This window comes from Palaemon carinicauda, chromosome 11 (genome assembly GCF_036898095.1).
Source record: "Palaemon carinicauda isolate YSFRI2023 chromosome 11, ASM3689809v2, whole genome shotgun sequence".
Lineage (NCBI taxonomy): Eukaryota > Metazoa > Arthropoda > Malacostraca > Decapoda > Palaemonidae > Palaemon > Palaemon carinicauda.
The window spans coordinates 4466101-4482101 of NC_090735.1; the positions used below are offsets into that span (position 1 = coordinate 4466101).

The following is a 16001-nucleotide window of genomic DNA, read 5'->3' on the forward strand; positions in this document are numbered from 1 at the left end:
AGGGCCCCATCTTTTGGTGGGTAATTCATTTTTGGCGAGAAACGTCGGATCAGGGGAGAGGGTCACTTCTCCTGAATCAGCAAACAGGATGTGTCCCTCTTCTCTTGATAATGCCACTATTTCGCTGACTCGAGCTCCCGAGGCGAGAGCAAATAAAAATATAACTTTCTGAGTCAGATCCTTGAGGGGGCATGAATCATTGTCCAAGTTGGAGGCGAAATGGAGCACCTTGTCTAGTGACCAGGAGATCGGTTTCGGAGGGGGTGCTGGGCGTAGGCGAGCACATGCTTTCGGCAGTTTGTTAAAGATGTCGTTGGACAGATCAATTTGGAAAGCATATAGAATTGGTCTAGTCAAAGCCGATTTGCAGGTTGAAATCGTATTGGCTGCTAATCCTTGTCCATGAAGGTGAATGAAGAAGGACATACAGAAATCAATGGTGATTTCTTTAGGATTTTTTGCTTTAACAAAGGAGACCCATTTCCTCCAGGATGATTCATATTGCCGTCTCGTGGATTCGGTCTTGTATTCCTCTAGGAAGTCTAGACTTTTCTTCGAGATCCCAAACCTCTTCTTTGCGGCAAGGGAGAGAAAATCATGAGATGAAGGTCCTTGATTTTCGATGATGAAGCGAAGACAGTCGACTTCTGTACTTGTTGAGAGAGAACTGGGCCCGGGAGAGGGATCAGCTTGGGCTGCAGCTCCAGGACCAGGGGGGTACCAGTTGCTCCGGGGCCACTTGGGAGCCACTAGGGCCGCTGTCCCTTTGAAGGTTCTCAGTTTGGAGAGGACTTTCAACAGAAGGTTGGTGGGAGGGAACAGGTATATCTTCGACCATCTGTTCCAGTCCAGTGACATGGCGTCCACCGCTTCTGCTTTGGGGTCCTCGTACGGGGCTACGTACAGAGGAAGTTGATTGTTGTCGCTCGTTGCAAAGAGATCTATCTGAAGTTCTGGGACTTGATGAGAGATGAAGGAGAATGATCTTGCGTCTAGAGACCATTCCGACTCTATCGGGTTTGTCCGAGATAGAGCATCCGCTGTCACGTTGCGGAATCCTTGTAGGTGAACTGCAGACAGGTGCCACTTCTTCTTCTCCGCCAGACGGAAGATTGGGAGAAGCACCTGATTTATCTGGGGCGATCTTGAGCCCTGGCGATTGAGACAACGAACTACCACCGAGTTGTCTAGGGTTAGACGGATGTGGATCGAGGGCGGCGGGGATAGCTTCTTCAGAGTAAGAAGGACCGCCATGGCCTCCAAGATGTTTATGTGGAACGTCTTGAATAGTGGAGACCAGGTCCCTTGAGCTTGTTTCAGGTGGGAGTGACCTCCCCAGCCCTCCAGTGAGGCATCCGTGTGGATGTTGAGTGATGGAGGAGGGTGTTGGAGAGGAATGGACCTTTTCAGGGCCATTGCTTCCGACCACGGCTTTAGGAGGCGTCGAAGTCTGTTTGGAAGCCGTCTCTTGAGGTCTCTTCGAGCGATGGATGCCGATCGTCTCCAGACTCCCGCGGCATCCTTTAGCTGTGCACGAAGCACTGGGTTTGTCACTGAGGCGAATTGTAGAGAGCCTAGAACTCGTTCCTGCTGTCGTCTTGAAATGCGTTTGGATTTCAGTAGTCGCTTGACAGACCCTGCTATTTCCTTCCTTTTCTTCTGGGGGATGGAAAGGCGGTGTGACTGAAGATTCCAGTGGATTCCCAGCCACTGAAACTTCTGAGCCGGAGAGAGGCGAGATTTCTTCTCGTTGATCTTGAATCCCAGGTGTTCTAGGTACTGGGTAACTTCGTCGCAAGACTTTGTACACTCTTCGGGCGATGGAGCCCAGACTAGCCAGTCGTCGAGGTAGGCCATCACCTGGACGTTTCTTAGGCGGAGCTGTTGTACTATGGCGTCCGCCAGCTTTGTGAAGATCCGAGGGGCCACATTGAGGCCGAATGGCATGGCCCGGAAGGCGTAGCTTTTTCTTTGGAGTCGAAATCCTAGGTAGGAGGAAGCGTGATGGTTCATTGGAATGTGCCAATAGGCATCCGCCAGGTCTATAGAGACCGTGTAGGAACCTTGAGGCAGAAGGGTCCTTATTTGTTGAAGCGTCAGCATCTTGAATTTGTTGTTCTCTATGAACTTGTTGAGGGGGGATAAGTCCAGAATGACTCTGAGCTTGTCTGAGTCCTTCTTGGGAACGCAAAACAGTCTCCCTTGGAACCTGGTGGACTTTACCTTCCTTATCACCTTCTTGTTCAAGAGGTCTAGAACATATTCTTCCAGAATGGGGGTCGATTGTTGAAAGAACCGCTGGAAGATTGGGGGTGGTTGCACCCAACTCCAGCCTAGACCGTTCTTGATGATGCTGTGTGCCCAAGGATCGAAGGTCCAACGATCCTGGAATTGGCGGAGTCTTCCTCCCACCGGAAGCACTTCATTGCTTCTGGTGTCCCGAGGACTTGTTGCCTCGGCCGCTAGCTCCCTTTCCTCCTCTACCTCTGGAGGGACGACGAGAGGCGTCTCTGCTTGCACCCCTGGACGAGCCTCTACCTCTGGCATGAAAGGTAGTGGATGGCTGCTCAAAGGCAGGGGTGAAGACCGGTGACTGTGACAACACCGGTTGGGGGACCAATTGAAAGGTCTGTTGTGGTTGGGCAACCACTTGGGAGGTAGCGGGTCCCGGAAACTGACGTCGTTGTTGACGTTGCTGGGGTTTCGGCTTCTGAGGTTTTCTCTTAGGCTGAGGTCCATCGTCCTGAGAGGTTTTCCTTTTTCTGGACATGCCCCACTTGTGGAGAAGGTTCCTATTCTCCGTGGCGGCTCTGTCAGTTATTTCCTTGACAAGGTCAGAAGGAAACAGGTGCTTTCCCCAGATGTTGGAGGAAATCAGCCTCCGGGGTTCGTGTTTCACGGTGGCACCGACAAACACGAATTCACGACAGGCTCTACGAGCCTTTATGAAATGGTACAAGTCCTTCATTACCGTGAGTAAGTGGGATTTGGCCAGTACCATGTAGTGATCAGGTACTGCTGTGTCACAGGCCATAACTTCAAGTTGGACTTGATGAGAAAGAGATGCTGCAAGCCTCTCCTTCGTGTCTTGTTCCCGGCGAAGGAGGTGATCATTGAGCTTAGGGAGGTCTTCATTAAACTGACGTCCGGCGACGTCAGGATCGAGCCTACCCACGACGAAAGTATGTTGGACATCTTTCCATTGTCTAGTGTCAGGGGGTGTCACGATGGAGAAGGGTCTGCACTCCTCCAGTGCAGGGCAGGGTTTTCCTTCTTCCGCCGCTTTAAGGCATGCAGCCAAGGCCTTTTCCAAAAAGGGAAGAATCGCAGTGTCAGGTGCGACATATGTAGGATGCTTCTTGCTCAAGGCAGGAAGCTTAGAGCAGGTAAAGCCCCTGCTCTTAAATGCGGAGGCTAGCATAGCCTGGGCCTTTGCGAGATCGAACACTATCTCTTCTTTAGGTTCGGTCTCCTCCTTCGAGGCAGGTTCGGAACGAAGCCGGACGTAACAGTCCGGGTAGGCCTCGAAGCTTGGGAAGAACTCCACATCTTCCAACGGGACCGTGCCGATTTTGTCACTAACAAAGATCCTGCCGGTCGCAATAACCATATGCTCTGCATACCTCCACGGGTTGGCATGAGAGCAAGCTGGGAGATCCTTGACCGAGATCTTCTTCGGGTCTCTGGATCCAATCATAGACCTGATGGACTCCTGGTTCTCCTTCAGTCTGTCGTCCATGACAGCTCTAATCAGTCGGATCAGTTCTTGGGTAGAAGAGGAAGGATCCGGGGTCGAGGAGGTAGACGGAATGGACATTTCCGTCGGTGTAGGAGTAGGCGGAGGGATGGACGAGGGAGTAGCTCCAATCTCCGACTCGGTGTATTCCACCTTGTCTTCGTCCTCTTCGGCTCCTTGAGCCATAAGCGTCTTCTCCGTGTCTTCCGAGACGTCAGAGATCTGTTCATCATCCTCGGAATCTAAACGACACTCGTGCATGGACTGAGCCATGACCACATCAGGTTCCACCGTAATTTGGACAGTGGGGATTGCTTCCTTTGGAACCACTGAGTCAGGGGAGGCCTTAGGGAACAACAGGGACCTCAGTTCTTCGGTGGCCAGGTACGGTCCAGTAGCATTTCTCTGAAAACCACGCACCCACTTGCGCAGCTTTTCACGAGCAATGTCTCTAACCTCCGCTGAGGGAGGGTTATGGAAGGCCTCAACTAGGTAGGCCTGGCAGACCGTACATTCCAGTGGATTCCAGAACTTCCAATCCCCTTTCTTGTCTGAGCAAGGGGCGTGAGTCCTGCACGCCGTATGTCCGTAAAACTGCGAGCGTTTCACAGCACAGTAGGCGAAATCGCACTTCATCTGCTCCTCCTGTGGAAGAAAGAGAAAATGAGTATGGGGGAGTCATAGGAATGGCTCTTAAATTAAGTTAATATTAATCATTAATTTTAACTTAAAGAAGGTGTGATGCATAGAGAATGAAACAGTAAAGGAGAACACGCTCCATGCATCTCGCCCGGCTGGTTACCATAGGCTTGGTCCTGGGATAATCCAAATGACCGAGATCATTGGATATAGTTTCCTAGGATTCCCATTATATTGGAACTCCATGGAAAGCCAAGGACAAGGTTGGGATCGAATTCATTCGGTTCCCAGATAAGAGCCAGAAGGCCTCATTAAGGGTAACTGCTTCTGGCAACCAGCCGCGCTAAGATGCACATAGCATGCTGGAAATAGAAGAATGCAAAGAGACAGCATGATCACTAATAGAGCAGTACTAGGTACTGATCTTAGAAGCAAAGCAGCTTATCTATTTGCAAAGTAGGGCTATCTTAGTCTTATGATAGCTACAGAGAGGGGGTGCAAGTATTCTTGACGCCTCCGGGGCATCCGGCAAGCCGCCGGCACGCCGGAGCTCGCTCCAGCGTAGATTCTGGCACTAGAACAGACAATTTTCAAAGTCAGATAGATACCAGGATGGCGGCCGCCGGCACAACGGCGGCACGCCGGCAGGGAGCGGCGGCTCCGGCAGCCGGAGGATGCCGGATTGGTGACTGGGGTAAGGATGGTACAGGTAGTATCGGGTTGCCGGCAGTATATGCCGGCACTCCGGAGATCGACCGGCAAGCGGACGATTAGATAGGAGTAGGAGAGCTGCCGGTAGTAGCCGGCGGCAGCCGGCAGTCCCTCGGTACACGGGGGGCTGGCGGCAAGGGTAGGGAAGTCACCAAGAGGGAGGCAGGTATTGCCGGCAGTAGAGGCGGCAAGAGACCGGCACCCGGATAGATAGAGAGACAGGGGGAGGGGGGAAAGGATGCAGGAAGTACCGTCAGGGTTCCAGACATCCCTCCCCCTCCCTGAGGGGGTGTACCCATGATAGAGACAGGCTCTAGCATCCATAAGCAGGGGTCACTAGGGACCGGGAGCAGGTAGCCCAAGGGAGGACTAGGGAACACCCAAGAGGGGGGGGGGGAGACTCCCCTATGCAGAGCTACACTAGTAACTAACCTTATAGGACACTATGAAGGTATATGTACCAGAGCGGACAGCACAGGGAAGCTCGGGTAGCCCTACTCATCCACCCTAAGGAGGATTTGTAGGACAGGGGACAGATGAGTATAAACTAACCTAAGCATAGGCTAGGCTATACAAGAGATAGGTGGGGAGGGAGAAGAGAGAGGTCTTCCCAGGAAGGGTTTCTGTACCAGAGCGGCCACAAAGGGAAGGGAGGACACTCCCTAACCTAAGATTAGGCTGATCGGCTAAAACGGTGCAAGAGTACAGTTTCAGCATGGAACAGAGAAACCTTCCTAACCCGGCCTAGATCAGGGCTAAAAGTCCTGAACTAGGCAAGGAAGAAGACGTATCGCTATCACAGGAAAGTCGTAGACTATCCTAGCCATAGAGGTAGGCTAGCCTAACCTCACTCTCAGACGCAATCCTAAAGGGGGTTCATTCCTTTAGGGAGGACTGAGAGGCGATATAATACTCTATTAGACAATTAATCCCTTTACTCAGAAAAGGGATCAAGGCTAAATAGAGGGAGTGCCAAGGCAGGGGATGAAGGAAGCATATAGGGGTCCTAAGGTTAGGTTAGGCTAGAAAGAATCACTGACTAGCCTATCCCCTATATGGTCCCTGAAGGCGAAAACATTTGCATCACTAGTCAAAAGTATTGTAAAATAATAATGCCACTATCTTCATAACTTAGTCTAGGATCACTAATAAATCATGCATGAACACTTGTATATAGGCTCCTGGCCTGGGGGCTATAGTAGCCGACTGGTATGAGGTCAATCGATGACCGATAAAAAGCGTCTAAACACGATATAAAAGTTCCTAGCTATGAAGACTAAATAAACTAATGTATTCGATTAGTATATAATGCCGGAAGCGTTGTTGTGGCTAACTAAATAAGACATGCAAAACAACAACGACGCCATAAAATGGCGGGTCCGGTAGAGGCACAGCTCTGCCACAAAACATCAATTATTTCGCGAAATAATATTTACTTTACGGCCAGAGCTTAATTAAACAATACTGGAACCTTGTACTCAACTTTCCAGAAGAAGGCGAGGCTGAAGGTAACGACATAGCGAAGATGCAAAGCGATAAAGTTCACACAAGGGAAAATCCGTCTAAGTAGGGCAGCTACTAAACAAAGGATGGAGACGCGCGTGACGTCATTAGAGCAATGGCGTCCGTTTGTTTACGTCTCGAGTATCAGTAGTAGCCACGAGTGAGATTAGCTGTGGAACGGCTCCCAGCTATTCTCAGCCCTTACACACCGAAGCGTTAACTCTGTTCGGGGTGGAGATAGCTATGTGGCACGATCAGACATGCGTGTCCCCTGTTGTATTACGATGTCTTAAAGGGAAACCTTTGAGATACTCGCTCCAGAAGTTAGAATTCTGTGATAACCTGTGGTTAAATTCTCTGGGAATATCTTAGTAGTCTTATACCCAAGGAAGCTACCAAACAGGAACCTTCCATCAGGACGCCATGGCTTGAGCCCAAAAATATTTCACATACGTAGGATATAAGGGAAAACACATTACCGAATAAATTTCCAAACCTAAGGACTAAAAATTGCTTCAAAGTTCTATAGCCTATTAAAACTAACATTTATTACTCAGTGGACTTGAGCAGTGCAAAGGATTTGGACCTACGAAGTTGTCATTGGTATAATGTCTTGGCCTATAACTTACCCTGCCGGTATTATTGTAGTTCATTACAGAGTAATGTAACCTAGGGAAAAAACTACCAACTTCTATAGAAAAATGTCCATTCTCTTCGAAAATGGCACTCGTTCCTGTCGGAAATGAATAGTTTCAGTCAAACTTTACCTAACTGCCAACTCAAAATAAGAGTAAGCCAACCAACATTGCAAACTATATATTTATCTATTTTTAACTTGAAAATAATTCTAAAGATACTTTGATATACCAGCCCTGGTATATCTAAATTAACGGTACCTACCTCTTGAAATATGTGGGACGTTTAACCACAGAAAATGTCGAAAACAAAAGGAGACATTTTAAAAACGGACACGTTTTCCTGCCTGCACGTGACACCACAAGTTCCTTGTTCAACAACCGTCAGTGAAAATCAGTGTTGCCAGTTGGGTTAGTCTAAAAATCCCCAAAACTCATGATAATAAATCCCCAGAACGACCCCAAAATTCCCATTTCCACAAATATATTTTCTTCTAATCCTGTAGGCTTTACTAATATAGAAATTGCCTGCTATACTTCATATAAGTACAAGCAAACTAATTGCAACAATATAAAGGTTTACTCATCTTTGTTTTTTCTTCATAGAAATTTGTACAGATTATCCCCATCAGACACCCAATTCCCCACATCTAGGGATAAATCTCCATATCTGGCAACGCTGAGTGAAATCTCACACCCAAAGAGGAACAATACATTTGGCAAGAATATTGGAACCAACATTTTAACATTTCTTTTTTTTTAATAAAGCATTATATAATCGTGTCTTTCTTTTGAACACAATAATACAAAGATATAGCAAAAGGTGGTATATTGAATGCATACTTAAAGCGGCTTGGTTTACGATAAAACGGAGGAAATACTATGAACTACTTTTCTGACTTTTTCGGAGTTTATACATTCATAAGTATTATACACACACAAACTTTTATATATATATATATATATATATATATATATATATATATATATATATATATATATATGTGTGTGTATATATATATATATATATATATATATATATATATATATATATATATATACACATGTGTGTGTAGAAATCACGATTGCTGACACGTGACACACACACACACACACATATATATATATATATATATATATATATATATATATATATATATATATATATATATATATATCATATTATATATATATATATATATATATATATATATATATATATATATATATATATATATATACAAGAAGAACTGATCGAGTTGGGAGAAAAGCGGTAAGAATGATGATGACACCAAGAGCAAAAGAAGCTTTAACTGAGTGAAGAGCTGTAAAAAGTAGACTGTTACTTGCAAAGTTTAAACTAAGGCAATGTAATATGAATATTATAGTTTGCTATGCGCCAACAAATAATTCCCCTAAAGTAAGGAAAGATGAATACTATGAAGAACTGCAGAGTGTAATAGATGAGATCACAGCATGTAACATATACAGTGACTAATAACAAATGAAATTGCGTTCTAGCGTCTTAGAACTTTCCTTGGAATGAACACATGGATGAAATGGATCTACTATAAATTAAATTTCCTGTGTAAATTGGTAGAAAAAAAATTAAACAACACGTAACATTTACAGTGATTCGAATAATGAATAAAACTTGCGTTTTAGTGTCTCATAACATTCTAGTTACAGTTATGAACAATATTCATCTTGTCAGAATGCACACGTGGAAGGAAATTTTTTTTTTATGCAAATAAAGGGATTTTGACATAGGAAAGACCTATTTTTGGGTGAGATAGCCATGTCGTCCTGATGGAAGTTCCTCTAGGCAGCTTTCTACTTGGGATATTTCTGCGAGTGATATACCAGAGAATTTTACCTGTAGAGGTATCACGGGGTTACTACCCCCGGAGAAAATATCCCGAAAGATATCGTGTATGTAACAGGGACGCGTCTAAATACAACCACGGCTATCCTTCCCCGAATAAAGTTTCTACGAAAATTTGCAGAAACTCAAATATACAGTGTATGATGAACCCTTGTCCTAGTGTTTCAGAACCATTTATTTCAGATTGTGAACGATATCTGCCTACTTAGAAATGAACATGTAGGTGAACGGAAATTGTAGAGAAGCTTATAGGACACACCAAACGCTTTGATAGGCAGGGACACGGTGTTAAGCAAAGTTAATAAACAACATTAATCCCAGATAGACAGGGACATGGTATTAAGGAAAGTTAATAAACTACATTAATCCCAGATAGACAGGGACATGGTGTTAAGGAAAGTTAATAAACTACATTAATCCCAGATAGACAGGGACATGGTGTTAAGCAAAATTAATAAACTACATTAATCCCAGATAGACAGGGACATGGTGTTAAGCAAAATTAATAAACTACATTAATCCCAGATAGACAGGGACATGGTGTTAAGGAAAGTTAATAAACTACATTAATCCCAGATAGACAGGGACATGGTGTTAAGCAAAATTAATAAACTACATTAATCCCAGATAGACAGGGACATGGTGTTAAGCAAAATTAATAAACTACATTAATCCCAGATAGACAGGGACATGGTGTTAAGAGGGTTTGATAGAGTACATTATTCTCATACAGACAAGGTCACAGTGTTAGGCAGGATTAACAGAGTACATTATTCCCACACAGACAGGGTCACACTGTTTAGCATGTGTATAGAGCACATTATTCCCTGATAGACACAGTGTTAGGCAGGATTAATCATGGGTTATAGTCTTACAGGGTTTTAGTACAACAGTTAAAGCATGAACACTAGGGAGGGTGAACCGAGGTACATTTAATGAAAATTAAATGGCAAAACTAGTTGAACAGAGCAAATAGACTGGTGCTAAGAAGCGTTAAACATTGACGTCTGAACAATGCAAATAAAACACTAGTTTAAGTGGCTTAGAAACTTTTAGAGGTTAAATGGCAAAAATATATGAACAGATCAAAGGAACTGACATGCATGAAAATTCGCGATATACCATACAAACATGTGGAATGGTACATACATCAGTGATCCGAATTGAATGAACACTGGAGTTCTTCTAGTGACTCAGAACTCTTAAATGGTTACATTGTTTTCCTTAAGAAAACTATTAAAAAAAGAGACATTAATATTCATATCAGAATAAATATACACTGCTTACCCTAATTAATTTATTACATTTATGGCATTTAGAAATACCATTTACTAACCTTGGTCATTTCTGGTTGTCCGTGTTCTCTACTTGTAGTTCCAATTCTCTGTAAGAAAATTTACACTATATCTTCGGCACTTCGCCATCTGTAAGGCACCTTCCACTTACCAAAGAACTTTCTTCTAACCTAGAACTTTTTTTTTTTTTTTTTTTTTTTTTTTAGTTTGCTTTGGTTTTTCTTTGACTGTTGGAGATTCCAGTTTGTTTGCCTCTGATTTCACGTCTCAGTGGTCTCACTCCAGTCTCATTTCATCTCAGCCATGTCTCTATGCTTCCTGCCATACTATTCTGCAGTTATACCTCATAGTCGTTTAGTCATGTCTCATTTTGGTTCAGAATATGGTCATTGCATATATTAATCTACGAGCAAATGTTGACTTTACTCTCCACTGATACTACTGATGGTAGTTAACTGGATAAATCCCTTGTTAAATGGTTATGTATGTACTTCATATATAAAAAGGGCTTTATACCTAGCACACCAGGCAGTCAGTGTTTAAATAATAACTCAGGCACACTCTTCTGTCTATTTCTCTTCCTCGTGTAATTTTAAGTTTTTATAGTTTATATATGAAAGATCTATTTTAATGTTATTGCTGTTCTTAAAACATTTCATATTGTTCATTACTTCTCTTTTATTTCATTTATTTCCTTATTTCCTTTCCTCACTGGGCTATTTTTCTCTGCTGGAGCCCTTGGGCTTATAGCATCTTGCTTTTCCAACTAGGGTTGTAGCTTAGCTAATAATAATAATAATAATAATAATAATAATAATAATAAAGTGTTGACCATGTAACATGATACTACATTCTTGGTATTAATTTCACTTACTATTTGCTCCATGGACATGTGATATACCTAACCAGAGACAAAAAGTTTATGGTAAAGCTTTCAGTTGCCCACTAGAACACCATCTGGTACAGGTTTGACTCGATACATTACAGGTGTAACAATAAGGAATGAAGAACTCCAGGAAAATACTGTGCAAAGTAGAATAAAAACATTCTAAATATCGAATGGAAATCTATTCTATAGAGAGGAACATATATGAAGAGCTGATGATGGTGATAAAAATCTCTGATTCATGCCATGTACTGACTCAAAGCAACACTATATTATTATTATTATAACTTCCCAAGCTACAACCCTAGTCGGAAAAGCAAGATGCTATAAGCCCAGGGGCTCCAACAGAGAAAATAGCCCAGTGAGGAAAGGAAACAAGGAAAAATAAAGTATTTTAAGAAGAGTAACATAAAAATAAATATCTCCTATATAAACTATAAAAACTTTAACAAAACAAGATGAAGAGAAATAAGATAGAATAGTATGCCTGAGTGTACCCTCAAGCATGCAGAAACACTAGCAAGTCCCCTCTGTTGACAAAAAGAAAATAATGATTAATAACATAATGAATGTAGGAGATCAGGCTAAGGAATTTAATATTAAGGGTACATTAAAGTTGAAATGCAGAAAAGAAACCTATTGAATCTTTAGAAAACATACCAAGCTTAATAAAGCTTCAGAGAAGCAGGAAGTTACAATGGTCTTCCAAGTAGAATATCAATTTACCAGCTGAAGCCATCTCAAGTACAGGATGGCCCAAATGAACATCTAAGGCAATATAACTGGAGCTGGAAGCTTAAAATATTAGTAAAACTTGTCCCAAGCAATTTGCATAAACTAGCAATGATAAAATTAACCTGCAAACTTTCCATTTTGTTACAACTTGACTGTATCAACAATACCAAACTACCTGAAGGGGATAATTAAGTTTTTTTTTTAATATACCATAGCCTGAATAAAATTATCTCTTTGAGGACATCAACAAACCAAAACAAACCTAGTGGAATCATCTGATATAAATCAAGGTAATTTTGTGGAATGTATACATTTTCATATGGATATTTCAAGGCTTGCACATAATCTATGGGATCGCCCAGAAAATCAATCACTAAGGATATCTTTAATATCCAAAATGTGATATTGGTGAGTGTATCTATTCTTGCATTGCAGTAAATGGCAAATATTTCACAAGTAACTTTGTTGACATTTCATAATTTGATATCAAAAGCAAGTATTTGATGACATGAAACCATTTTTGAGATATTTGGAGATACTCAGAGGATAGAAAGGACTAATTCTAATCTAATATAGTAGCAGTCGTAGATGACGACATCCAAAGATCATCTAAGGGGGATTAATTAAAAGACACTATACATTATATGTATAAGAATTCTCCCTCAGATTTATTTATTAACAAGCAAAATCTAATATGGAATAACTATCAATATAGTTCATATTATCGGGTACAAAGTAAGACATTCAGTTCCGTATGCACATTCATCACGCCTTCTGCCCCGACAAAAGGCAAGCGGCAATAGATGAATGTTGTGTTTGTCAATTTAGCTGGTTCTCCAAAGTCCACTCAGCAGTTCACTCTCATTAGCACATTCGTATCACTCAGATCGAAATAATTATAGAGAAACATGTCGACCTGTATGCTCAATCAGAACATAAAAGCCTTTTACGAAATATTTCATACACTTCCTCCCAAAAATGAGGTTCCTTGATTTCATTATGGAAAAGTTAACAACTACGAGAAGTCCACGTTGAAAGAGTACATAAAAAAGGCAGCTTCGAAAGGACTTGCGTTCATAATTTTCTTTCCATATACTTTCGTTCGTGTCTTCATTTTTTTTTTTTTTTTTTTTTTGCATTTTAACCCAATGGATGACATCCTTAGAGGGGCCCAGCTTCCGATCTATATGACGAACGATCGCACCTAATTCCTGCAAGACAGTAAAAAATATATTAGTTTCGTTATTATTATTATTATTATTATTATTATTATTATTATTATTATTATTATTATTACTAGCTAAGCTACAATCCTAGTAAAAAATAAATTAATTTCGTTGTTTGGTTCCTAGATACTAGAAAATAATTGCTTATTATTACTATTATTATTATTATTATTATTATTATTATTATTATTATTATTATTACTAGCTAAGCTACAACCCTAGTTGGAAAAGCAAGATGCTATAAGCCCATGGGCTCCATCAGGGAAAAATAGCCCAGTGAGAAATATTATTACTAGCTAAGCTACAACCCTAGTTGGAAAAGCAAGATGCTATAAGCCCAAGGGCTCCCTCAGGGAAAAATAGCCCAGTGAGGAAAGGAAATAAGGAAATAAACGATATAAGAAGTAATTAAAATTAAAATAAAATACTTTTAAAACATTAACAACATTACAACATATTCAATTCATAAACTAGAAAAGGACTTATGCAAGCCTATTTAATATGAAATGAAAACCTTGGATTTCCAAAAAATTAAATTAACCCTATCAAAAGCACTATTATTATTATTATTATTATTATTACTAGCCAAGCTACAACCCTAGTTGGAAAAGCAAGATGCTATAAGGCTAAGGGCTCCCTCAGGGAAAAATAGCCCAGTGAGGAAAGGAAATAAGGAAATAAATAAATGATGAGAATAAATTAACAATATATCATTCTAAACACATTAACAGCGTCAAAACAGATATGTCCTATATAAACTATTAACAACGTCAAAAACAGATGTCATATATAAACAATAAAAAGACTCATGTCAGCCTGGTCAACATAAAAAAAATTGGCTCAAACTTTGAACTTTTGAAGTTCTACTGATTCAACTAGCTTAGGTTAGATTATGAAACTTTAAAGTACTGAACACCATATGGAATAAAATCACGTAAATCACTACCTTAAATATTTAAGATATGGAGTAACTACAAAAACATTCCCATATATGAAGATAATGAAAAAAATTTCTTACTGAAAAAATTTTGCCGATGCCCTGACTTTTTGAAAGAATGCCATTTGAGTTACTAAGGCCAATCGGCTATACTTGACATTTCTCTACACCTTCGTCCTTTAATTTTGTCTTCCCACGTGCGGGTTATAAAATTACTGTACTAAGCCATCCTATTCCTGGTGCTCATTGATTACAGGAGCCCTAGAAAATCTAGTTCTATAGCTATTGCTCCTAAACGCCTAACTTGGGTCCTCTCATTTTTAAAAGATTTCACAAGAGGTTGAGCCAGTACCTAAGGATAATATTGGCAGATAAATGGCAGGACAGGATTAGAAATGAAACTATTAGAGAGATTACTCTGGTGACATATGTGGATGAGATCATGGCGAGGGGTAGATGGAGATGGTTTGGGCATGCTCTTCGCACTCCCCAAGAGAGTTTGGTTCACCAAGCTTTTAACTGGGCTGCACAAGGCACTAGAAGAGTTGGAAGACCCAGGCCTACATGACTGAAGACCATGAAGCGTGAAGTAGGAGATGATGAATGGGGAAGTATTGACTTAACAGCTTAAAATACAGACGACTGGCGAAATCTAACCGAGGCCCTTTGCGTCAATAGGCGTAGGAGGAGATGATGATGATGATGAATCCCAGTGTGTAAACAAAGGTTACCAGGTTACCCTTTCAATCAGCTGTTTAGTTAAAAGGAAATGTTCTAATGATTAGTCGTTTGGTTTTCTAAGAAAAAACAAGTTCCCTTAACCTTTTCAAAGTTAAGTGTGTTAAGGATTCCACAGTGATTTCAAAGTAAGCTTATGGATAAAGCATCTTTTCAATAGTCAAAATTACTGCTGCTTTACTTCAAAAGCTGGATGATCAAGAGTCAAAAACTGTATATTAAGTCGAGCAAACTCTGGATCAGTTTTTAGGGGCCTCCAATTGCTACATAAACCCCAATGAGTTTTATAATGTTTCTCATTTTTTTTTTGCATTCACATTCAGATTTGGAGGTCTTGGGTGCTTCCTTTGGAAGATAATTTTAATTTCCTTTTCTACTAACACAAGATTAGGTTGAAAAATTGTCATTAAGGTACTACCTACTACTCCTGGAAATGAGGAATAGACTAGACCCTCTAGCTGAGGTGACCACGAACGAAAAATAAATATATAAATACTCTGGTCTTTCCTTTGGAAGAATAATTTTCATTTAATTTTCTACTAACACAAGATTAGGTTGAAAAATTGTCCTTAAGGTACTACCTATTACTCCTAGAAATGAAGAATAGACTAGAGCCTCTAGCTGAGGTACTCAGGAACAATAAATAAATATATAAATACCTCTAGAATCTAGATTATTCTTCAAGATACAAAAATATATCCAAGAAGTTATTATCTAATTTCTCCTTTTTAATGTTTTACTGTCAAAATGGTAAAGACGAACCTTTACCAAACTTTCATATCTAAATTGGATTATAAATTCTAAACTACTAATGTGCCTCAAAGGAGTTATCCACAAATAACAATGATAATCCTCAAAAATTGAATGTATGGCTCACCGTCTAATGACTGTAGAAACTTTGGCATGCTTGAAATGACTGGAAAAACTTTACAAAATAGAATCAATTTCTTCACTCTTTCCTGCTCTCTTCTTCACTGACGTTGGCGATTTTTCAATATTTTTACTATAATGATCAGTAACATGATCACCACCATCATTAATATTATCATTATTACTATTATTACTATTATCAATA

The 16001-nt window shown here is 40.9% G+C and overlaps 1 protein-coding gene and 1 long non-coding RNA gene across 2 annotated transcripts in view; both read right to left on the minus strand.

The window, feature by feature from the left end:
• LOC137649562 (uncharacterized) overlaps nt 1–7617 on the minus strand; it is a 43501-nt gene extending 35884 nt beyond the window's left edge. The window contains exon 1 of the long non-coding RNA XR_011045776.1: nt 7490–7617. This is a non-coding gene — a long non-coding RNA (uncharacterized lncRNA). The remainder of the gene's footprint in view (nt 1–7489) is intronic.
• Nucleotides 7618–12661: 5044 nt separating this feature from the next.
• LOC137649947 (protein O-mannosyl-transferase Tmtc3-like) overlaps nt 12662–16001 on the minus strand; it is a 496566-nt gene continuing 493226 nt past the window's right edge. Inside the window, exons 17-18 of the mRNA XM_068382910.1 lie at nt 15804–16001; nt 12662–13236 (exon numbers count right to left, since the gene is read on the minus strand). The exon at nt 15804–16001 is cut by the window's right edge and continues 413 nt beyond it. Of these exons, the coding sequence (XP_068239011.1) occupies nt 15854–16001 (148 nt within the window). The 3' untranslated portion in view covers nt 12662–13236; nt 15804–15853. The remainder of the gene's footprint in view (nt 13237–15803) is intronic.